This window comes from Anopheles coustani, chromosome 2, assembly GCF_943734705.1.
Source record: "Anopheles coustani chromosome 2, idAnoCousDA_361_x.2, whole genome shotgun sequence".
Classification (NCBI taxonomy): Eukaryota; Metazoa; Arthropoda; class Insecta; order Diptera; family Culicidae; genus Anopheles; species Anopheles coustani.
This window is the reverse complement of record NC_071289.1, coordinates 61,728,091-61,751,962: the sequence shown is the minus strand read 5'-3', so window position 1 is coordinate 61,751,962 and position 23,872 is coordinate 61,728,091. Positions and strand designations below refer to the sequence as shown.

At 41.2% G+C, this 23,872-nt stretch overlaps 7 protein-coding genes and 1 long non-coding RNA gene across 8 annotated transcripts in view; 6 read left to right on the top strand and 2 right to left on the bottom strand.

Annotated features, from left to right (window-relative positions):
* Positions 1-23,872, top strand: part of LOC131262128 (uncharacterized) — a 207,733-nt gene that overhangs the window by 149,643 nt on the left and 34,218 nt on the right. The window lies entirely within an intron of this gene.
* Positions 619-10,371, bottom strand: LOC131262136 (uncharacterized). The gene is made up of 3 exons (XR_009178213.1): positions 10,270-10,371; positions 10,045-10,151; positions 619-2,149 (listed from the first exon to the last, which is right to left on the bottom strand). It is a non-coding gene; the product is annotated as an uncharacterized LOC131262136 (long non-coding RNA).
* Positions 10,459-11,663, top strand: LOC131262135 (uncharacterized). The gene is made up of 4 exons (XM_058264062.1): positions 10,459-10,551; positions 10,834-11,015; positions 11,085-11,284; positions 11,358-11,663. The coding sequence occupies exons 1-4, from the start codon at positions 10,486-10,488 to the stop codon at positions 11,591-11,593; spliced, it is 684 nt and encodes a 227-aa protein (XP_058120045.1). The 5' UTR covers positions 10,459-10,485; the 3' UTR covers positions 11,594-11,663.
* LOC131262115 (zinc finger protein OZF-like) lies at positions 12,099-14,016 on the top strand. Its single transcript, XM_058264037.1, has 2 exons — positions 12,099-12,286; positions 12,374-14,016. Exons 1-2 carry the CDS (start codon positions 12,176-12,178, stop codon positions 13,784-13,786), a joined length of 1,524 nt encoding a protein of 507 aa, XP_058120020.1. The 5' UTR covers positions 12,099-12,175; the 3' UTR covers positions 13,787-14,016.
* Positions 14,951-16,240, top strand: LOC131262121 (zinc finger protein 675-like). The gene is made up of 2 exons (XM_058264046.1): positions 14,951-15,106; positions 15,217-16,240. The coding sequence occupies exons 1-2, from the start codon at positions 15,012-15,014 to the stop codon at positions 16,214-16,216; spliced, it is 1,095 nt and encodes a 364-aa protein (XP_058120029.1). The 5' UTR covers positions 14,951-15,011; the 3' UTR covers positions 16,217-16,240.
* LOC131262129 (uncharacterized) lies at positions 16,446-17,637 on the top strand. Its single transcript, XM_058264056.1, has 2 exons — positions 16,446-16,620; positions 16,679-17,637. The coding sequence occupies exons 1-2, from the start codon at positions 16,507-16,509 to the stop codon at positions 17,627-17,629; spliced, it is 1,065 nt and encodes a 354-aa protein (XP_058120039.1). The 5' UTR covers positions 16,446-16,506; the 3' UTR covers positions 17,630-17,637.
* Positions 17,929-19,465, top strand: LOC131262127 (uncharacterized). Its single transcript, XM_058264053.1, has 2 exons — positions 17,929-18,160; positions 18,228-19,465. Exons 1-2 carry the CDS (start codon positions 18,044-18,046, stop codon positions 19,179-19,181), a joined length of 1,071 nt encoding a protein of 356 aa, XP_058120036.1. The 5' UTR covers positions 17,929-18,043; the 3' UTR covers positions 19,182-19,465.
* On the bottom strand, positions 19,622-22,898 carry LOC131262111 (zinc finger protein 616-like). Its single transcript, XM_058264034.1, has 2 exons — positions 22,667-22,898; positions 19,622-22,597 (listed from the first exon to the last, which is right to left on the bottom strand). The coding sequence occupies exons 1-2, from the start codon at positions 22,772-22,774 to the stop codon at positions 20,264-20,266; spliced, it is 2,442 nt and encodes an 813-aa protein (XP_058120017.1). The 5' UTR covers positions 22,775-22,898; the 3' UTR covers positions 19,622-20,263.

Below are 23,872 nucleotides of genomic sequence, written 5' to 3'. Positions count from 1 at the left end.
CAACAAAATATCGAACCAACGCGATAGGAACAGCTTTCCAACGTACTAAGGGACGGAGCCGCTTATAAAGACAATAATTTACTTTTTTAATTTATGTTTTTCCTTCATGAAATAATTGATCTGAATACATAAGAAATGCTTCAAACAAGAGCAATACATGCGCTCAAATAGTATTGACCGTCAATCACCAAACGAATAACTTATGTCCTACGAAAGAAATCTTAGATAACTTATTTGCCCCCAAAAAGTTAACAATTTATCATTTATTCATTTTTAAATTAGTTTATTAGTACGCCACATCTCACTTGATCTCTGTTCCATGGTGAAAAACTCCCATTCTTTATGGCAAAACCATTTGCTAAAATGTTTTAAATGCTTACTCTATTTGATTTTCTTGATCAAATCTTAAAAATAGAACATAGAGATGGCCCATTATATTTTTCTAATTGAAACCAATTATTTTATTTTGATTAGAACTTAGAGAATTTATTTCCTCCTACTATATTATTGAATATAAAACTTTTAAAAATAATTTCAATAGTTATGTACCATTGCTCATTCTTCGTTAGAGCTCATCTTTTTTTATATTATCTCTAGTAGAATTTTGAGCTTCTTCGGAACTAACGTCTGCGCCTCCATCGTCATACTCTCGAATGTACCATTCGACTAGATAAAATATGACCACCGCTAGCACTATAAACCGTAGGTAGATCCAAAACACTGCAAACAAGTTTCTCCCCATTGTTTGTAACACTTCCCAAGGATTCATTTTGAAAAGATGGCGAGGTATGCTGAATATAGCGACTAGTAACGAAGTAATTATAGATTTCCACAAACAACTTGTTGTTGAATATTCGCAAAAAACGTTCATATCATGCCTACAGCGTGCCTAGCGATTTGTATCAATGTAAAGTTGCAACCTTAATTTCAAATACATTGCGATTAATTCACTGCACCAATTTCGCTTATCCGAAGAAGATAAGTTTGTCCATTACTTATCATCTATCTACCTCGATCCCGATGGAAGCTGGCCTTTCAGTCGAGGTGGAAGCTTATGATCCCTTTTAATAAATGATATTATTGCGTAATCATTTCTCGTGCTCCCGTTTACCACCGTTTCCCACTTGTTTTCGCTCCCGGCCCCAAAAGGTGGCGATCTACTCCCGCTACTCGTAGCCGTCGCCTATCTACACGGCACTTCTCGAGGCACCTCACCGGCCCGGTATTTTGATTGTGCGGTCAGGCCGATTCGGAATGCCCACCGTCAGCGGTCGGCAGCGTTGCCGTTATTATGCGCCTGTTACTTTGCATTTTCATTGCGCCTGGCGCGAACTGCGAAGTTTGACCCTTTTCGTTCGCTGTTGTGGAAGAGCTTGGCAATGCAATGGCAGTACCGCGATTCGCGCCAGACTTGTAACAGATACCACCAAACACCACACGCCAATAGAGGCTATAACACCACAATAACAGGCAACAACGGCACACGGAGGAACCTCGTAGTCGCTCTTGGCGCATAAGAAGGAGGGCAATTTTTTTCGCCGGCCGACTGGACCCTGGCGGCAAAGGGAACAGCGATATGTAAAAAAATGGACGGTGAAATGAAATACAAGAAAAGCTTGGTGAAACCCCGCGGTGTCACCCGTTGTGGCTGAGGAAATTGGATCGCCGAGCAAAGATCGCGATCGTGTACTACTTTGCTTGGCCGTGGTTTAGGCCCCCACCGGCCGAGTAAAAGGGATTACGCGGGTTGCGAGCACGCAGACTCGGGATGATATAACCGCTGTTCTTTAGCACACAAGACGGAGCTTTAACTTTATGCTGTGTATTTTTTTCATTTTCCTCGTCTACTTGTTGTTAGCTATCTTGCATTGATTTTTCCCGAACTGCCCCAACAACTGGCATCGGTCCGTTGCGACGAATGTTATAAGCTACCGGTACTCGGTGGCCAGCGGTTTGAGCGACAACTACGCGTCTGCATCGTAACCGGTGCAGTGCTGCAATGCACTCGACTGTGCTTGTTGCACTCCGACCGGTGTTCGTCGCTTACGCACGCACGCAAGTCGATCACGTTAAAAAGCCGCTTTCCGTCGCCTCGTAAAGGGAATCTTTTAACTCGTCGATAGGAGGCTTACAACTGCAGCTTATGTACCTGCAAGAAAAACGAGAAAACGGATTGGAAAGTTTAGTAAATCTGCGGACAACCGTTGGTAACGAGGTGCAGAACAATGAGTTGCTTTATAAAAGGCAAAACTTTTTGCATTGTTCAAATCAAAAGTAAAATTTAAATAGGATCCAAAGAACAGTTTGCACGAAAAGGAAGAGAGATTACAATAACAATATCGATCATCATCTTATTTCGGATTCTTAATCTCGATAATGGACTATGCATAGCGTTATGTACCAACATTCAAAAGGTTTTCTTCTAAACAAATCTAATATATAGAAAACCTCAAAAGTAGTAAAACTGACCTAAAAAAGGTAAGCAAATTTCTTCTCCAACCTGGTTTGTGCACTAGTCTGATAATGCTGTATTGAGCTATAGTTTTTGAACATTAATATGAAGGTCGTTGCTATCCTAGAAAATTTCAGGCGATGATAAAAATGATTAAACAATTGAAAATACACTGTTTTTGACTCCACCCCAATAACAGGCTGTTGTTGAGAGTCACCCCCACCAACTGTAAGTGCACATGAACCATGCAATTCAATATCTAGTGTCGAAATGTACAGTTCCAAACAGCATCGACACATTATCCCAGCTAGTAATGGTAACATTTAAGCTGAGCAGAAGTGTCACTCTTCAAGCGCAAAGTCTCTATAATAAATATAAAAAACAAACATTTATGATACTTAATTTCTGTGGTAGGTAAACAGGATATTTACAGGGTTGAAGAAAACGGCAGGATTTGAGACTTTCCTCGAAGTGACTCTTAGAGATTGTTTTGTCCGTATTGCTCAAAGCCGTATATCAGTGGTTTTTGCATAGTCAACACTGATTTGAAGTTAGGTTCATTACAAACGGTTGTTAGCATATCTAAACTTCCCAACTTCAATGAGATTTTTATGGATAGATAAATTTTCAATAAAACATCTTCTATCAACAGGAGAACGATTTAACGATCGACAAATTTTCGCAGTGCGTAATCTTTAATGTCGAAATGCAAACGATCGAATTCGAACGGAATGCGGCAGTGAAACGTGACGTGTGCCATTGAACAGTCACATCCAGCGCTACCTGAAGCTTGTCCCCGTGGCCGAAGGCGTAATCTGCACGCCAACTAACCACCGAACAAACGTCCAGCACAGCCAAGTTTGTTGCATGGCCGCGCCGGCTCGCTGTCCCTCACATAAATTACACGAAACTAATCAATAACTTGTAACAAATTGTCATTCATTTTCCCACATCTCCTCGCTCGCTAACCGGCCCTACTCCGGGGATCTCTCTTTGATTGACGATTTTGCACACCAACCGCTCGCCGAAAGATGATGCTCGATTCGTTCCGTGTAACTAGTATTTCCGGTCGCCCACCGGTCCGGGAATGGAAGGGTTGGCCGCTCGGTTTTACGACCGGTTACGGTACTGGCCACTGTGACAAACTGGATGGACCGGGTGCAGCGCAAGAGCGACCATTTGATAGACGGAAAGAGACCGAAAGGCGAGAGCTTGCGAGTGAGAAAGGAGGCGAAACATGCTGCCGGGGTGCATATCAATGGCAGCTACCACAAAACTGAATGTTTAACAGTGTTTAGTGGAAAGAGACAGATCTTTTTAGGACGCCCGGTACACACACACACACATACACCACACAACAACATCAAGGCTCGGTGGAAAGTGAATTTAATGGCCGGCTCCCTCAAGCTTCCCGGGGTGTGAAATTTTCTACTTCAAGAGCAACAGGTTTTCTGCCCAGTTTGACAGGTGCCCCCAGTTCCCCCCTCGCTATACACACTCCAACATATGCAAACGCTATGACGATCCGCACCTCGCACATCTCGTGCCTGTCCCGCCTGGAAGCACTCTATTGCTTCTGCTTTTCGATTGCAGCAAACGGTGAAAGAAAGCGCATCGATCGCTGCATCTCGACTGAGCTGGTGCAGTGCAGATTATCGGCCACAGCACAAGCAACGAGGGCGTTTGCATTTAAACACCCGCTCGTCGTTTACGAACTGTGCGCCAGAGAGCTGCACGAGTTGGAGTGTATTTGATGCTATTTACGCGAGCTGCACGCCACGGTTTGAAAATCGCCTCGCAGCTGAAGCCCCGTTGAGTTGCGTTGGAGGAAAATCAAGAAAATACCATACGCCGGACAACGCGAACCGCCAGAGCGGAGGCGCACTTTTCCATTTTGCAATCCCATATTGGACGGATTCAGGTCACAATGTAGCCACTTTTAAGCGGAACCCATGCCACGCACGAAACACTGATGAGATTACCGTCGGGGGAAAACGAAGAAAATTGACTTGTTGAATGGTGCAAATATTTAGCGTTTGACAAAAGCAGTGTTTGGTTTAGTATAACAAAGGATTTACGTACCATTTGGATTCAGTATTTACTCAACATCAAACAGAGTGGCTAATACACAATCTATGGGACATGTAGGTAATATTAAATGGTTGAGTATTCTTACACATTCTGATTCAATATCCTCTATCCGCTATAAATGTATTAAAATAATTTTTCTAACGATAATAGCATCCGAGAGAATCTATCTATCTAGAAGTCATAGACTATTTTCAAACGGGGAAAGTTAGCATACAAATTTAAGAATTTGATACATATCTAAAAAGCTCCTCTTGTAAGAACATGACCCGATCGATCCTTATGCCAACGAACAACAGAACCATGCGAATCCAAAGATAAAATATTGAGACCCATCTGCCATGTTTGCCTCAAAAGACGTCTCGACGGTGTGATTAATGATTGTAAGAGTATCAGAGGCGATCTGACCACGGTTAGTATGCTGACATTTTACAGCAGAATAACACTTTGGCAAAAGGATTTCCAACCAAGTGAAAGGTTGACCATACCAAAGTGTACACTGGCCTGGATGTCTTCCTCCAAGGCGATCGCCAAATGTCACATCCATTCAAGCGGCCAAGGACGTTAACGGGAGGCCAGTGTCGTGTGTGTCGATAGTCGCCTAATGTCACACGTCCAGGGGGCATCAAAGCATGGGTCATCCTTCCATAGTGGCGAGTAATAAATCAGCAAGGAACTGATACGTTCTCGGGGGGTTTCAACATTTGTAGGACCTGTTCATAAACACACACACACACGCAGAGTGGGACGCGTTTGCATAATCGCCATCAAAATCACCAACCAAAACAATCGCGCGATCAGCTCGCCACCGCCGAGGTCGGTGCGATTCGTGCGAGAAGCTCTGGCTTGCTTTTTCTAACCGTTAAAGGTAGTCCTCTCCGAACCCAAAATGCGAACGGGTTCGTCGCGGCGACCCGAAAGGCCATCAAAACCGTACGGAACCAAAAGCTTCACAAATGTCTATCGCTTTTAATCTAAAAACAATACCAATGCCCACTCTCTCTCGCCCCCTCCCCACCCGATTTCTTATGCGGCATTTCCATCGATGACAGATAAAGATATTAATTAGAATTGCAAATATTTAGCCTCCCTCGAAGCGGAGGACAGCGTCAAACGACGGTGATGGATGAATCAGGCCGCAAGCGACGAACCCGATTGCATGATTTTAGAACAAAACTGCCACGCTACCAGATGGCCTATCTTCTTGACAAAATAAAAATTAAATAATCTAAAACAAGCCGTGTCATCGATAGGAAGAGCTTGTGGCTTTTATTTTTACGGTCGTAACCAACGCGTCGATCGGCTCTTGTTGGTTTGACGATTGTTTTGCGTTCGATGATCGTATGTGTGTGCCATGCGTTACTATGCCCAGGACGGACCCTGTGTAGGGTTGGATGTAACGTTCGATTGTGTGCTCATTTGCGATTCAAATGCCACCGCGAAACAATCGGTGATTGAGAAAAAGAATGGAACTTTACGCCGGGACCCATTTTGTTTTTCTTTTTCTTGTACAATCGGTGAAGAAGAATCAGTTATGGTAATTCTGATGGGCTGACTTGATGTGTGGGCTATGATGTGTGGTGCGTGTGGCTTCCGATGATACCTGGATAGATTTTCTCCTGTACTCGTCGCCAATGAGCTTTGGAACGAGGAAAAAAAGATGCAACAAAGGTCAAACGATGGACCGTTCTCAAGGCTGGATATTTCTTTGATTGTCGAGTTTTTTTTCATAAAGAATTATTGGTGTACAATGGAAATCGGCTTCTAAACTACCATACATCTAATCTCCAAAATAAACTACAAATAGATAAGTACGTGTATATTAATTTCACTTTGATTAAATTGTGAATAAATGAAATACGTGGATGATTTTAAAACCAAGTTGTATGCATGCCTTTGCTGTTTTATGCTATAGGTTAATACTTGTGAAACAATACTTTTTCTTACTTCAACGAAAGTTTTTCTGCTTATGACAATAATACTTTGATGTGATAACAGCAACGAAACAATATTTGTTTAGTTGTTATTGAACAGATCGGAAATGTTTATACACAGATGAGTATGTAGAAGAACCGTAGCGACAAAATAAAGCCACAGATTTTTTTTCTACTTCTTCTATTTTCCACTGATCCATCTGTAGCTTATTATGCACCGCATATGCTCATCCCATTTTCATATTTCTCTAATGAGCTGTAGCTAAAAATTGACCATACAAGCGAACTGAAAGGAATGTTCCAACTCATGTTCCAACCACGTTCATGAGGAATACCTCGTCGTAAAGGATAAATCTACCGGAGCGCATTTTTATCGGCAGTTGCTGCCACTATGTTGGTTCGTTTGGTCAGTTTTCACCTCCAGCCAACCTAAAGCATAATAAACCCGGCTGGAAAACTTGCAGAAGAAATCGGTTGCTGTGCCCATGGGCAGTATGGGATCGAAACATAAAGATTTCGTGTCTGAACCCACCCTACCCTACCGGATGGCCCAACATAGTCTTTCAGAGTAAGATGCCATTTTTCACCGTTTACGAAGACGGTGCCGTTTTTTTTCCTAATCTTTTAGGCCTCGCAGTTTTTTGCTTTTTGTTTTTGCCGAGATTCAATCATTCATGACACGCTTGAGCAGGTCGCGCAATGTTGGGAAAAGTGGGTTTTCTTCGTCCATCGGTATCTCTACGAGCCACTAAACGGCTGGGGAGAGGGAAAGTAAAAGAATGACTATACGCCAAAGCAAAAGATCGCCGCGAAACATTGCTAAGTTTAAATATACATACTATGCACGAATGGAATGTGGGTTTTACCTTTTGAGTGGCGAAGATCGACGAATTCTTACGCGACACCGTTTGTAAAGTTTTCAGAACCACAGACGCCGAACAGCCGCTTCCACACACAGCCTCCGCAGATGAAACGGATAACTTTGTCACACTGTTTCGCCGAACGATCCCCCGGAGCGCAGAAAAAGAAGAAGAAACCAGCACTTGCCAGATTATTCACCCCGGAAATTTGCGCGAGCCGGAAGAGTTTGCCGTGGCTGGTACGGAAAGAAAATTGTCGATGTGCACCAGGGGACTCTTTTGTTTTGTTTTTCGTTTTGGGTATCGCCAGGGTGTGCACAAGTAGACAACAAAAAAACTACACCAATGTGCATATAAAATCGCCACACACTTACTCACTCCAGCACTAGCACAATAGGAAAAATCGACTTCCGAAGAAAAAAATTTGAGCACAGTTGGGGATAAATGTAGTGTTTTCAACATCACATAACAACTGTTTGGCAGTCAAATTTAAGGATCGATAGGGAATAAAAGTTAAGTCGTAAATGAAACCGTTGGACCGGAGCTCTACAACCTTAACAACTAAAACTCCCAACGGCACAGCGAGCAAAGCTACGATCGCGCTTATGATGTGTCTTAAACGAAAACATTAGAAAATCAACGAACTAAAGGGACAAGAAATCAAACTAATGAAAAAGGCAGCATAGAAAAAGAAAGAGGCAGTCTTCAACGTACACAAACACACACACACAGACATATACGAACGCACATGTACTACGGGAAACCGATGGGTGCACCGATCGCGAAAGCAACTCTCACGGACCTGTGTTCACTCATCGAACGCTGCTGGGGAACTGAACGCCAAGTCAAGCGACGAACGGCGAAATTCGTGCGCAAACCGCAACGTGATCCGCGCTGCCTCCGCCGTCACCATCATCGTGTCGTCGTCGTCGTCGGCTTTGCCGTCGTGGTTATGAAATTGCCCTCCTGGCTCGTTGGGGCCGGCTACCCTGAGCTGGGCCTGGGGTTTAGAGCTGCCTGATGGTCAAGACGGGTGTTTCGGCTTACTCGATTGGTGTGTGCGCGTACGCGAATGGCTCGTATCCAAACCCAAATACAACCCAGCCCACCACTGCACGATGCATCGGAGGTGGTGGAAGGACATTGGGGAGTTTTTGTTTTTGCTCTCTGTGTGCGTGTTTCGGTTTTCTTATTTTTCTTAACCACCGCAAGGAGGGAGCAACCTGCAGCTCAAGGGAGCCCTTCGCGTCGAGCGCGAACGCTTGAAAGTCGTCCAACACACTTGTTGTCCATACGACGTCAGCTGGAGTACGATAGCGCAGAGCCGTAATAGAATGGCTTGTGCTAGTTTCTATCCGATCGATAAAACCTCTCGAACAATCGCGCAGAATTAGATCGAACGCAATGTTTACGGCAACAATTTTCTTTGGGTTTTTGGGGGTTTTCAGATAGCATAGGTTAAAACAAACCCGCAATTGTTTGTATTAAAGTTTATAGCAATGTGGGCAAGATTAAACAAGCTTAACATCCAATTTAGAAAAAAAAACTTCACAGAACATTTGCAAGTAAAGTACTTAGAAAATACCTTTAACAATATAACACCTTTATAATTAATCCATTTCACCCGACAAAAAAGTCATAAAATGTTAAGACCAAGGAATCCGCCAGGCTTCTACTACAGCCCGCCCCGTCGATCACTCGGCGCAAGTTGATGTGGCTCAAGGAAAACAAATATCGGCTCGCACATTCTGCCACACGCCAACAGGAGGAAGGCCACACATCTAATGATCAATCTGCACGAACGTGTTTAATATTACCACCACCGGTATCATTGCACTGGATGGTTGGCAAACTACGATATAACAAATCAGGTCCAGATAAATAGCAGGCTTCGTTGGTTTGTGCAGAGGCACCCGATTTTACAGGTTTTTTTTTTAATTTCCACAAACGCACGAGTGGAAATAGTGCTATAACATATTGCCAACAGATATTTTAACATGCCGGTTTTGCCACAAAACCATTGTAAATTTCTATGTACCACCAAGACCAAGTATTCTTTCAGTGCACTATCCCACTTTAGATTGCTATCAATGGTAATTGCATTGCGTTTATGTTTGATCATATCGGTCGGTGTCGTTGGGGGCGTAAACTTCACATCTAATATATTCCGCAACAGGCTAATATTTTCAATTTTAGAGAAATCTCACAGCTTCAATATATGTATGTTTTTTTAGCCCATTAACATAATATTCTTACCCAGATCTAGACCGGTGAAAAGATTTAAACTTTCTTAAAGAAACTAATAAAAAATCAACTTTACAACCATAATCAATGTTTGCAGGCGGATATGCATATAATGTAGGACTTGTTTTCCGAACTCGGTCAAATCGATAGCCTAAGAAATCGTGAATGCCAAACCGTACGTCGTCGCTAAAAGGTGAAGATACAACATATTGCTAACCTTGTGTCCGTAAACATTACGGAACCGTACAATCCGGAACGCGGGATATTTTTTCCTTTTTTCGTTACCCCCTAAACGATTGTTATCCAATCGTTTGTGGATACTGCATTGATGGAGGAGTGGGGTAAACGATCATTGCTGAATGAGTGTTGGTGACAAAATGTTGGCGATCGCGATGGATCGACGATTCGCGTTTCAACGAAAGAAATTAGCAAAACACGAGTTTTGTGCAAAACTTGGTAGACTTACCATGCCAGTCCATACAGCTTTTGAGACTTTTCCTTACAAAAGAAATCGAAAGTACGCTGCTGCTCTCAGTTTTTGCATAATGGGTCGCTCTGGAATGATCGCAATTGCTACGGTGAAAATAGATTGATGAAAACAAATTCCGTTAGCGTGTACTCAGTGTTCCCGGCAGTTTTTGTCTGGTATTTATTAGGACATAAATTTAATGGATTCTAATAAACCGCTTACCAACTACACCGCTTATTTCCTACATTCCGTCGCAAAGAGATCCGACATCAACAGTTCTAGAAAAACTCACTGCCAAAAAGCAAAACAATAGATATGAAAGCAAAATGCTAGCTAAATGTCAAACGAGTTTAGGCACCGAACGATTCAACCTGCTTTGCTTTGTGCCTTGGAATCTGACATAACTGTCAGTTGTTTTCAGTCTGCTGTGGTTAAGAAATGGCCGGAATTATTCGTTCGCTAGATACGGCCAGAAAAGTGTTTCTTCTGAGCAACAAACTCGTGGTACGAAGACAATCATTGTTAACACTAATGTTTGTAATATAATCTGAATGTTCCAAAACATGTAGAACATTATTTTTCGATCTAATCTGCCGATACATTGACCACATTTTAAAGGTTATGACGAGATAGTCCAGGGAAATGTTTGTGGTTGTGTGCGTTTGTTATGATAGCAAATCATTCATGAATTCTTATGTTTACGATTGGAGCTTACAAAGAACTTCCCTTCCCTCTGGCCTTAAATTAAATAAAGAATATCTTCTTTAAAACATGCTTCATTGGCAGGATGTAACGGCACAACGTTATGCCAGTTCCAACCGTGTTAAACGAATAAAAAAGCCGGAAATCACAAACCGAGATGCAAATCAGGCAAAATCTGCTGAGATGCGCGCCGAGATTGAACAGCAAGGAGCATTATACGAAGGAAAACGATTCGAATCAATTGCACAATCAATTTCATCACGCGGGTAAGTATCCAGTTTACAAATCACTCCGCATAGTTACGAAATCTTAGCAGATTACTATGGTTTTTACAGTTACTTGAGAGCAGTGAAACCCTATGATCCTCCTCAAAACGTGGACAAACAGATATATAAAATTGCCAAAGACAGTGGCATAACCAATCCAACGCAACCATTTAGTGGCACGGAACAAAAATTTGTTTTCCTTTCAATATGCAGTGATGCATTAGGACATTCCGTACCTAATTCTATACTCCATGATGTGCATACCGTCGGTAAGTATTTGATCTGCGCGATTACATCTAATGAAACAATTCAAGTAAAATCTTTTTTGTTTCATCCATTCAGAAGATGCAGTGGTGTTCTATCAAACTGCAATTGATACCCGACTTCCTTTGGATGCAATCAGTGGAATGGAGTTGCCAGAAAATCTACACATCCAGCGCGAACCGATTCGCTTCCATCCTGAAACGGATACCATGTTCGGTGGAAAGTCAGCTTTCCCCAAGAGCTCAACGGTCGTTACAGGACTCAAGTACAAAAGGAAATATTCTGGTCACGAGGCGAAGAAGTCGTGGCCTTAAACTAGAAAGAGTTAGATTGAACCGTTGTAGACGTCAATAGTTTGTATAATAAACAGTCTGCGGTACATTATTTGAACTATGTTTTTTTTCCAAACCCAAGGTTCGGATGGAGCTGATTAAAATTATCCTGAGCTGAATTGATCATACTTTCCCATCTATCCTTGTGTATGTGCAAGGTGTATAAATATAGAAGGTGACTTTATGTCGCTTTGGAAGGGGTGCCATATTTGAGAAGAGTTATGTCAAAAGCCCAATCCTTTTCCGATACCCCCCCTCAAAACCCATATGAATACCCCAGAAGTGTTATGTCAAGTCATGAAATGTCATTTTACACTGGACGACTTCACCTTCTAATTTATACACCTTGGTGTATGTGTGCCTGTAGCAAACTGTCATCAACGTTTGGGTTGTTTTTATTTTTTATGTAGAAACGTCAAACTCCTGATCTGGCTGTTTTGCTCGTAGCTTGTATTGATTGTTTCGCTTTGATCTCCTACAAGTAGCGTTACAGCATTTTACTAACCGAGCAAAGGGGAACATTCAACTTTAAAATAGCATCGTTTTGTGGCTGATTATAAAAACATGGCAGAAAAGTGCCGCCTATGTTTGAACGTCATAGAAACTCTGGCTTCTACTGCAACCATCGACGATATCTGCTTCCATGAGAAATTGAATACATTGTTTACTTTCCAGGTACGGTGATGAATTCGTGTAGAATTAGTAATAGCGAAAACAAACATTTTAGAATATTGCTTCATTATTTATTTTTTCTTTTTTAAGATAACTACAGTTGAAACGTTTCCTTCGGCCGTCTGCCTGGAGTGTGAAGAGAAAGTGGAACAATTTCACAGCTACCACGAGCAAGTGAAACACAATCAAGATCGTCTGTGGGCCATCCAGAAAGAGGAATGTTTCGAGCAAGTTAAGGTTGAACCAAACATTGAAGTAGATTTCAGTTCGTTTGAACTTCCCTTCGAAGAAAAGGGATCAACAGAAACAACGGATGATAAGCTCAACGAGGTGCCGGTTAAGTTAGAAGAGCCGTGTGATAATGATACGGATACAACCGATTTTGAAGTTATACCTGATGAGTCTGCCGAAGAGACAGAAACAAAGAGCGATAAACCTCAGCAAAACCAACGAATGAGAAGAAAGAAGCTTCACCAACATGTACGATCAGGAAAAATTGAACGAAAACGAAGCATTGGCAAGGCAATCGACGAGAAAAAACCGGTGAGAAAAAAGTTTTGCGCCACGGATGAAACCAACCGAAGGCTACGGGAGTTTTACGATATGAAATGTGAAATATGTGGACAGCAGCAAGATTCCTTTACGACGCTCAAAATTCACTACCACCAACAGCACAACACCCGGGGCTACATCAAATGCTGTGGTCGTATGTTCAACAGCCGGTACCGGCTCTTAGAGCACCTTTCATATCACGTTGGTGCCAGTATGGTTCGTTGTGAGATTTGCGATAAGACCTTTAGCAGCCGAACTTACCTTCAGGTGCATAACAGTCGTGTGCATGGGCGCGCTGAAGATCGACCTTTCAAGTGCACGCAGTGCCATCAATCGTACGCAATGGAGTGCCACCTGAAAGCGCACATGGTTTCACACGTTCGGGTAAGCTGCTCCATATGTGGCAAGGAGCTGTCCAGCAGCTTTTCGCTACGAACGCACATGATCAACATGCATGGAAACCGAGAAAATCTCATTTGCGACAGTTGTGGAAAAGAATTTCGAACTCGCCAGGCATTCGATCGACACGTTAAACTGCATATGGGTGTTGACGTAACGGAGCAGTTGCAGTGCTCGTTGTGTTCCAAGTGGCTTACCAGTAAGCGGGCATTGAAGGTGCACATCAAGCATGTGCACACCGAAGCAGGGCAGACGTTCAAATGCGACCTCTGCACCCAAGAATGTCCCAACAGCCGTGCTCTATCCAATCATAAGTTACGCGTTCATGTGGAAGAACGGTTTGAGTGTGAAGTTTGCGGAAAACGATTCAAACGGCAACTGTATCTAAAGGAACACATTGCGCTGCATACAGGCAAACCCCTCTATTCGTGTGATATCTGCGGCGCTACGTTCAACTCGAATGCAAACAAATATTCGCATCGAAAGAACAAGCATCCCGTTGAGTGGGAAGCTAGAAGAAAGCAACAACAAATGCAGACAGAGAGTATTTGAGTGTAGAATGGACACTTGCCATGTCATATGAGGGGTAAGGTAAAACAACGCTCACTTAAATCCTTTTTCATTCATTTTACCCAACGATGTAGCATTCACAAATACTAGGCTAGTTTGGTAATTAAATATGTATCTGTCAGTTAGCGTATAATTAGCACTTTTGTTTTTAAAATAGATCGTTTCATGAATAAAAGTAACAAAAATAAATGTAACGAAAGTTTTATATTCAAGCACCTTTGTATTTTATCCCACAATGAAGAAACCTTATGGCCTTATCACACTGGTCACCAATGGTGGCATGGAAAAATCACTGGATTGTCAAACGACCATCGAAAACGAATGACATTGGAGTGGCTGGGGGTCCGTTGGTGAATGAGCTTGCCCGTATCACCGAGCTGTCATTGTGTGGAGTTTGGTGTATCTGGCATGTTAAGCTTGATTTGAAAGTGATTCATGTTTTTTTAATTTTATTAATAATCAATTATAAGCATAATAAGATTATAAAATTTCGGTATTTTAATCTTAAACTGCCGAAAACCGCATGAACCGAAAGTGAATTATATAAACTCCCACTCCCAGGTGGCCTGCCTTATCACACTACCAAGACGCACCAGTATGTCAAACTGGATGCCAAAACCAAATTTTGACAGTTCGGTGGCTTTGCAAAGCCACCATTGGTGACCAGTGTGATAAGGCCATTATGGTAAAATTGTTCGCTGTATTCACCTTTTTACTATGTTTGTAAACAATTGAAAACGTCAAAAATATTGTCAACAACTTGTAAACCGATTTTTCATTATTTACTAAACTTAGTTTCTACCGTTTTACCCCTGAACTCTTTTGCGCCAAAGCAAATGTTTGCATTGTTCAAAAAATGGCTATAAAGTGTCGATTATGTTTCGGTAAAATAGCAACCAACACCTCACCAACATCTATCGACGACATTGGATTTCGTGATAAACTACAAGCAGTATTTAACTTTCCAGTACGGAAGGCGAATACGTTATTAATTTGTTCCAGTAAAATTGGAGCATTTTATTTTAATCTTTGATTTTATTTCAGATTACTTCAGAAGATTCTTTCCCTTCGATAGTCTGTTCAGAATGTGAAGAGAAAGTTGACAAGTTTCATGTCTACTACGAAGAGGTGAAACAAAATCAAGAACGTTTGTGGTCCTCCAAGAAGCAAGAAATTATCAACGTAGCGACGAGCGATCCTGCTCCCAATGTGGATCACGATACACTCATGGTACCCATTGCAAAAACTGAACAATTGGAAGAGGAAGATTCCAATTCCTTGCAAACACCGGAAGATTCTGATGTAAGCATTGCAGATATAGATGATCCTGAATATGGAAAAATGTGTACTAGCGAAGAAGTCAAAAAGGACTATAATAAGATCGAAAAACCCCTCACACCGTTACCCCTTAGATTACGAGACATTGAAAACGAGATGGAATCGAGGGAAGGTTTGGGACGCAAGAAATTCAACCACCTAGACGAAACAAATCGACGACTGCAGGAGTTCTACGATATGAAATGTGAGATTTGTGGCCAGCAGCAAGATTCTTTTACGACGCTCAAAATTCACTATCACCAACAGCACAACACCCGGGGCTACATCAAGTGCTGTGGCCGTATATTCAACAGCCGGTACCGGCTCTTAGAGCACCTTTCGTGTCACGTTGGTGCCAGTATGGTTCGTTGTGAGATTTGCGATAAAACCTTTAGCACCCGAAGTTACTTACTGGTGCATAATAGTCGCGTGCATGGTCGAGCGGAAGATCGGCCCTTCAAGTGCACTTTATGCCACCAATCGTACGCAAACAAGTGCCACCTGAAGGCGCACTTGGTTCACCACGTTCGGGTAAGCTGCTCCATATGCGGTAAGGAGCTATCTAGCAGTCTTTCACTCCGATCTCATATGAAAAACATACATGGGCATCTTGAAAAACATATTTGTGAGACCTGTGGAAAAGAATTTCGAACTCGCCAAGCATTCGATCGACACGTTAAGTTGCACATGGGTACCGTCGTCGTGGAACGAGCTCAGTGTACGATGTGTTCCAAATGGTTTAACAGCAAACGTGCACTGAAGGAGCACGTAAAACATGTACACGACGAAGCAGGAAAACCGTTCAAATGCGACTTGTGTGGGCAAGAATTTATGCATAGCCGATCGTTATCAGATCACAAGTTGCGCGTACATGTGGAGGAGCGCTACGAATGTGAAGTATGTGGAAAGCGTTTTAAGCGGAGTATCTATCTGAAAGAACATAGCGCGATTCATTCTGGAAAGCCTCTCTATTCGTGTGATATCTGCGACGCCACGTTCAATTCGAATTCGAATAAATACTCTCATCGCAAAAAAAAGCATCCTGTCGAATGGGAAGCACGCCGTAGGGAACAGTTAACGACAACACATAAATAAATACTCATATCTCCAAACTACCACAATTGTTGTTGTGAATCAAAAAAGAAATAAGTAGAAGCTTTTTTATTCAATAGAATCAATAGATTATAACGTACTTAAAATCGGATCATCATGAATTTTAAATAAAAAAAGTCAACGCTGTATTTCACGTCCTTTCGGCATGACAGCTAAACAAAACTACAACAGGCTGATCAAATGTAAACATTTTTCTCATCGCCACTCAAAACACCGAGGCTGCAAAAATATTCCAATCAAGCAATCGAAACGTTTCGTGCACATTATTTACAATGAATACAAATCAATGTCGCTTGTGTTTATGTACAATAAATAGTCTTAGTTGCAGTTCTTCCCTTGAAGACCCCAATTTCGACGCCTTGATAAAGAATGTTTTCAATTTTCCGGTAAATAAGATCAAACTCGTGTTGTTTCTTGTTTTTCACTTTCAACCTATACTTGCAGTTACCGTCATTCAACATTCTGGATAGGAGGAATACCTTACCGTTATTGATTTGTTTCCAGTGTTCAACGACCGTAAAAAACTTTCACTACTTCAGCGAGCACGTAAAATCCAACCAGAACAAACTCTATTGCATTTTTGAGGCAAAGCAACAAACCCCACAGCACGTAGTGGATACTGATCCACTATCTATTAAGCGGGAACCTCTACTTGATGAAAATGATTCAGCTGTCGAGAATAATCACGACAATTGCAGTTCTTATTCGACTGTACTTGATTTAGAGCAAGGTATTGGTGGCACATGTAGATCAGCAAACTTTCCTATTGAAAACAATCGATTTCCCTCTACTGAATTCAATCGCTTCGAATGTGTTACGAAGGAAGATCTTGTCGGAACACTAGAAAAAATGGATAAACGAGTCGCCGCTGCTACTAAGCAACTCAGTTTTCTTATAAAAAATATGAATTACATTCAAAAGCAATCAAATTCGCAACATATAGCTCAGAGAATAACCTTTAAGTTCGATCCAGTATCATCTGTGGAAGAGCTCGAATCATTAAATGAGGAATTGAACAACAAGGAGTACATGGCAAAGGTCGTGAATTGGCTGGACGAAAATATTGATGCAAACTGCTATCAGAATCGCTTACATCAATCGATGGACTTAATCTTTGCAAAAAAGTTTCTGGCAGGCTGTAGTTGGACAGGGGCGTCTAAGAATGGTGTGGAAAAAATTCCCTTAAGAAATTATACTAACATAGCGACCTTGTTCAAAAATGCAGGGAGTATAGCAACGCATATGGTGACGGACAAAGGAGTGGCATGCTTTTTCATGAGGAAGCTCAAACACGCGAAAGCTAGGATACATGTTCAAAGAAGATCGTCATGTATTTTAAGAGGTAAAAGGTATAAAAAGCGTAGTGAAGTTGCGAATGTGCGAATAAATGAATGAAGGCAAAGTCGTGAAGGGAATGAAAAACCTAAATACTATCATGTACATTGCTAAGAAACTTACATTAAACAACATTAAATAAATATGAAGGAGGAAATTTTACTCTAATTGGTTAAAAGAGTGGACAAATTCACACTTCCTAAAAAATGTTTTTGGAACCGGTTCGCAAATAACCGGGTGAACTGCCACATTTCACTTCCTTTTTGCTTGTCATTTCCCAGCGGTGCAAAACTAAACAAGAGATTTGTTTGCAAACAAATAGATCCAACTTCTTGCTTTTTGGCACCAATCCTCCCTATTTCATCAAAACAATTGAAGGGTTGCATCCTGTACTGCATTTAAAATCTGAAACTAACCGTTTCCAAACCAAGTATAGACTAAAAGAAACGAATTGTGAATTATTGGAAGTAATTGATGGGTTCGAAAAAGTGTCGATTATGTTTGTGTGCAGTGAACAACCTTGCTGGAGTATCGGCGTCGATTGAGGACGACAGTTTCTATAGCATCATAAAGACCGTGTTTCGTTTTCCGGTAAGGGATACTCTTTATTTAAATCTACCATTTTCTTTCATCGATTTATACCTACTTGTTCGTTTAGGTACCGAAGCTTCATGCATTCGGAAGTGAGAACTACGCTTTGTCCGCTTTGGTTTGTTTTCAATGTGCTACTAGCGTCCGGAATTTCTATTACTTCAGCCTACATGTAGAATCTAACCAGAAAAAACCACAGCGTGAATGTGAAGCGAAACAAAAGCCTCAATCGATCAATTCTGGTCGGAACGATTGGACACTTGGGGAACTAATACAACATTTCAGAACAGAAACTGAGTCGGATGCTGCAACAAGTGGCGAAAACTGTATGGATACCCTGTCGTCTACAACTGAAGTTGAATCAACAGCTAGTGATAATAACAGAATTATATTAAAACAAGAGGAATTGATCATAAGTGAATCGGATTGTGAAGGTTTTGATGATCTAGAGGATGAAATCCATTCTGATTTGCAACAGAACAGGGGTGACAACCATGAATCAACAGACCTACGACTATGTACAGCTAAAACACATCGTAATGCAGTCGAAATTCACACAAACGATTCACAGCACACAATAACCACGGGGTTAACTCGTCGAGAATCTTTCAAGTTCAGCCTCATCAAAACAAAAGAAGAGCTGACGGTTTTTGATGCGAAACTATTGGACAGAGCATATTTTCAGAAGGTTCTCGATTGGCTAACTGACAATGTAATAGCCAAAGACTGCAACAATCGAATGTTAGAAGCACAGGATCTTATCTTTCACAAAGAATTTCTTGTCAAATGCAGTTGGACGGGGTTAGGAAAACATTCAATGAAAATTGAATTCAAATCCTTTATCAATGTGCTGAGGCTATTCAAAGAAATAGGAAGTACACGTTTTCATTCGCTTAGCGACAGAGAATTGGCTATATATTTCATGAACAAACTCAAACATGCCAAAGAAAGACTGCATGCAAAAGGTATAGTAAAATCAAGCTGTCGGAAACGGAGATCAAAAACTCCACTATCATGGTAAGAACAGACGTCTAGTTGTAAATTTTGTAGTTCAGATTCAGATTGATGAATCTGAATGATTATTTTCGGTTTAGAGATTCATGAATCTTTTGATGAGAGATTCATGAATCCCAAAGATACATCAACTGATGAAAAGTGAAGAACCAAAAATGGGTAGGATATGAAAGATTCATTAAGGTTTGAAGATTGGAATCCCTAAAGATTCATGAATCCATCAGCAACGATCTAAGTTTTAAATATGGGTAATGATTAATTACATTGATTAGTATCTTATAAAAACATGAATGAAAAAATAAAAACATACAGGAATGTTTTTTCGAAACGGTTGCACTGGCTGCGTGTGGCCAGTACGAAAATATTTCGCTTGCCCGAGTGAGGTACAAAACTGTGAAGTTAATCCCTTCTTGCGAATAAAAAAATAAAATCAAAAGAACTTTCAACCATATGCAAAATGTCTCTGTTTATTAATTTAAAGAAAATACAAGATTTGGGTTTGATCCCCAACTAAGCCCGGATTCTACGCGCAGTGTCAAGCAAGCCCACAATTGGGCAGACATGACTGAGGAAAAATAAAATACAAGATGGAACTAGGCCTATGCTAATAAAATAAAATACTCAAGTCCCGGGGTACTCCAAAATTCCACTAGTAAACCCTTTTTTCCAGTTTTTTAATACTATTTTTGTTTGCTAATTTCTATGCTTCCATGTATCTTCTACTTCTATGATTATCAGTATAAAATTTTTAAATAAAATAAAAAGAGACCAGCCAAATAAATTTTAAATTAATTCAAAACTGCCTGCAAACGTAGATTTCAAAAAATCTTATTTAACTTAATAGTTATTTAGCTGCGATAACAGAGTTGATGAGAAAGAGTATTGTGCTGCTTTGTTGGTGTGCAAGAAAAGTGATGTTACACACGCGAAAATATGGTCTGTTACTTTTCATATCAGATAATATACAAGCTTGTTCAGTTGTTACTAGGGTCTTAAATTCTAAATCTCCTTATCCATAACAAAACGAATATCGTTTGAGGCGTTTGGATTATCGCAACGCGCTATGAGTATGCTTCCTATTGTCGATAGTTAAGCTCCATTAGGTTCGGTTTCATTTTTCGTCTGCAGCTCCTCCGAATGGTTCTTTTTCCGGTGCGAGTAGTAATTAGCATTTGATTTGAACTTTTTACCACAAAACTCGCACGTGTAGAGTTGCTCACCGGTGTGCAATGCGATGTGCTCTCGCAGGTATATCAAACGCTTGAAACTTTTCCCACAGTATTCGCATTTCAGTTTATCACCACTTTCCACAAACTCGTGGACACGTTGCTTGTGTGCTGCCAGTGCCTGACTGTTGGGGCTTTCATGCTGGCACACGTCGCACTGAAAAAGTTGCCCTTTTTCTTCGTGCAAACATTGAATGTGCTTCCTGAGATAACTCTTGCCCTTTACCCATTTGAAGCAAAACGGACATTGAAGCTTTTCCATTCCTCTACCCTGATGTATCCGCATGTGCTGCTTCATGGCCGTTGACGAGCGTATAAATTTGCCGCAAACGGTACATTGCTGGTTGCTCGCATCGCCGTGCATATCTTTCATGTGTTTCTTCATGCTGTATTTGCCCCGGATCATCTTTTTACATACAGCACACTCTGTTCGCTCGGGTTTTGCTCTTTGAACGGCATGCGGCTCCATATGCTGTTTAATGTGCGCTTTCAATACACACTCGGTAGAAAAAGCCTTGCCACAAACATGACATATCAGCTGCTTGCACTTCTCGCCATGCTGCGTTGCAATGTGCTTCTGAATGTAGTCCGATCGGACGCTCTTGCCGCAGAGTGCACATTCGGTTTGCGTGAGTTTGTGTCGCTTCTGATGCACCCTTAGCTGTGGTATGGTAGAAAAGGATCTGTCACACTCATCACAATCGTACGAGCGATCCTCAGGATTGTCCGATGCATGTACGATGCCTATATGGTTCGTCAAACTGGTTCGAGTGCTGAATGTTTTATTACACAGCTGGCAGCGGTGCGTGCCTTTGTGGGCCGCTATGTGCTGTACTGCCAGGCAACGGATGAAAAATTGCTTCCCACAGCAACGGACATATCCACGCATGCTATGTACCGTACTGTAGTGAGTGCGTAAACTACTGAACTGTTCGAAGTTTTGTGCCGACTCTGGGCACAGCTCGCAACGCAATCCTAAATTATCCAAAATCATTTGATCGTATATACTTTGCTTTGTCCGCCGTTCCGTGGATGAGAAATGTTCTTCAATTTTAGAAGGGCCCGTGTGTACATCATGAATATGCTTTTGCAGGTAGGTATTCCTGACAGTCTTTCCACAAATGGGGCAATCTCTCCTTTCGTGCTTCTTTCTGTGATTAACAAACTTCTCTTCGCTGTTAAAAATTATGTTGCAAACCCGGCAACGGAAAACTCGACTTTCACGATTATCATCATGCTTAGTAGCCTTGTGTTTCATTAAACCTCTCTTGGAAATGAACGTTTTATCGCAAAACTTGCAAGCAAATGCACCCTGATGAAGCAGAACATGTTCTGCGGCAGCACTTTGCGTTTCGAGCTTGCCTCCACAACACCGCACGTAACCCTGTACACCGTGTTTCGTACGATAATGCACCTGTAGATCGGCAAAGGTTTTATAGATTCCGAACTGGCACAGCTCGCAGCGAATCCCTATGAACAAATCAATCATACGGTCACGTTCGTACTGGCTAGCTGGAAGCTTAACATTCTCGTGACGCTTCTTGCTCGCTGTTGGTTTTGTCTGGTGCATATCAGCGATATGCTTCGGAAGGTAATTGGCGTATACGTTTTTTCCACATACGGGGCATTCTTTTTTCCGGTGTTCACTCTGGTGCGTTTTGAAATGCAAGCTGTTACTAAACAATCGATCACACAGCTCACAGCGAAGAAATCTGTCTTCTAGTTTCGCACTATCAGCTTGCTCTTGCGCTTGCTCAAAGTATTTTCCATTCTGGAAAGTTGCCTCGGAAGTATCATCAGAGACTTCACCTTGAAACCCTTGGGTCTTTTGCGAGCTGCCATTCGATGGGTTGCGGTTGATTGTAATGGTATCTGTACTGCTTCGGACTTCGTGGGCTGAAAGTTTTTCTTCTATATCACCATAGAGTATCACACTCCCATCGTTGGTATCGTGGGGCTCGTTCACTGGGTTATTTACTGCACTGCTCGACTCATTCTTTATATTCTCACATGATGTGTCGTCCACTAGTACGTTTTCAAAGTCTAATTTTTCATACAAATTATCAGATTCAACCAAGTGTTCCTCTTCCAAAAGTTCTTGATTAGTGCGCACCTTTTTACTGTACTGATAAAATTCTTGTACTGTTGAAGAGCATTGCAGGCAAACAGATTCTGGTAAATGAGGATCGGATGTAATCTAAAAAAACATTGTGTTGAAATGTACATGGCTTAGTTGGGAATTTTTTTCTGAATCTGGTAAACTCACCTTGAAGTTAAATACGCTATCCACCATTAGACGCAGTTCTTCGTTCGTCAAAAACAGCACAAGTTTTGCCGATGCTTGACCGAGACACAATCGACATTGTACCTCCATTTTGAGCTATTTTCCGCGATAACCTAAAGCTTATTTGTCTCATCAACCTTCTCCCGTTGTCAAGAATAACTTATTTCAGACCTTTCCATATGAATCTCTTCGAAAATGAACAAAAATCGACGTGATTACCTCATAAAACCTGTCTTTTTATTGAGTAAAGTGGAAGTGATAACATAATACGTAAACAATTATGATGCCTGCCATTTGTCAAAATTTAGTACAATTCATGATTTATACATTATGTATTTCGAAAACGTTAGCAACCTTGGTATGATAGAAAAATTTTAACCTGAATTTTTATCTCACTAAAACAACGCTCTTTGTGTGGATTCAAGGCATTTATAGTATTTACTATAAGCTCAAAAAGCCAACACTTCAAAAGTTAACACGTTGCGTACCAAGCGTATTAGCACAATTTTTTGTACAATTTTTCTAATTATAATTTGTTTATAATATTTGTTAAACCGATTGTTTTCAAAGGCCAAGCAAAAACTTAGCTTCCCAAAATATTTATATAAAATATTACAATAATTTTTATGTTGCATTTTCATTTATTTATGGGTCAAAAACTTTTTAGAACTAGAACTGCTGTCACCCATATTTGAGTGACGCGGTACGGAACGTGTTAAACCATCACACATCCGAAAAAACATACCAAAACTGCTCGATTTTCTCCGCTGGTAATAAAAATCGCTTTTCCATATTCGAGTTCTTTTATTGTGACTGTATGAATGGAGCAGAGTTGGATATGATTGTTCTGGAGAGTAATGCCCCAATGCCCTCTCTCGTTTGATGATTTATATTTAATATCGTAAGATACTTTTGTCCCTCTCAAACCTATGTAGGGGTAGGTGGTGGGATTTATCATCACCTTCATCATCATCAGCATCATCATGTAAACAAATCAATGTCGGTCTGGAAATTGTTTATCCTAATCTGAATCCCCAGAATCCGATTCAGAATTCGGTAAAAATGATCTGGTCCTGATGAAATGGGTTTGGTTGAGTAGAACAACTCGGATAATGGACATTCTACTGTATTTCTTTAAAAAAATAGGTTCCAGGAATTTTTCTACAGCAAAACTTGCAAATCGCGCAA

Excerpts from the sequence above, each read along its gene's own strand:
- LOC131262135 (XM_058264062.1), top strand. The coding sequence starts at position 10,486 with ATGGCCGGAATTATTCGTTCGCTAGATACGGCCAGAAAAGTGTTTCTT. Across the intron at positions 10,552-10,833 it reads TTCTGAGCAACAAACTCGTG|GATGTAACGGCACAACGTTA; the intron begins GTACGAAGACAA and ends CTTCATTGGCAG. Across the intron at positions 11,285-11,357 it reads CCATGATGTGCATACCGTCG|AAGATGCAGTGGTGTTCTAT; the intron begins GTAAGTATTTGA and ends TCATCCATTCAG.
- LOC131262115 (XM_058264037.1), top strand. The coding sequence starts at position 12,176 with ATGGCAGAAAAGTGCCGCCTATGTTTGAACGTCATAGAAACTCTGGCT. Across the intron at positions 12,287-12,373 it reads ATACATTGTTTACTTTCCAG|ATAACTACAGTTGAAACGTT; the intron begins GTACGGTGATGA and ends TTCTTTTTTAAG.
- LOC131262121 (XM_058264046.1), top strand. The coding sequence starts at position 15,012 with ATGTGGATCACGATACACTCATGGTACCCATTGCAAAAACTGAACAAT. Across the intron at positions 15,107-15,216 it reads AAACACCGGAAGATTCTGAT|ATTACGAGACATTGAAAACG; the intron begins GTAAGCATTGCA and ends GTTACCCCTTAG.
- LOC131262129 (XM_058264056.1), top strand. The coding sequence starts at position 16,507 with ATGAATACAAATCAATGTCGCTTGTGTTTATGTACAATAAATAGTCTT. Across the intron at positions 16,621-16,678 it reads AGAATGTTTTCAATTTTCCG|TTACCGTCATTCAACATTCT; the intron begins GTAAATAAGATC and ends CTATACTTGCAG.
- LOC131262127 (XM_058264053.1), top strand. The coding sequence starts at position 18,044 with ATGGGTTCGAAAAAGTGTCGATTATGTTTGTGTGCAGTGAACAACCTT. Across the intron at positions 18,161-18,227 it reads AGACCGTGTTTCGTTTTCCG|GTACCGAAGCTTCATGCATT; the intron begins GTAAGGGATACT and ends TTGTTCGTTTAG.
- LOC131262111 (XM_058264034.1), bottom strand. The coding sequence starts at position 22,774 with ATGGAGGTACAATGTCGATTGTGTCTCGGTCAAGCATCGGCAAAACTT. Across the intron at positions 22,598-22,666 it reads ATAGCGTATTTAACTTCAAG|ATTACATCCGATCCTCATTT; the intron begins GTGAGTTTACCA and ends ATGTTTTTTTAG.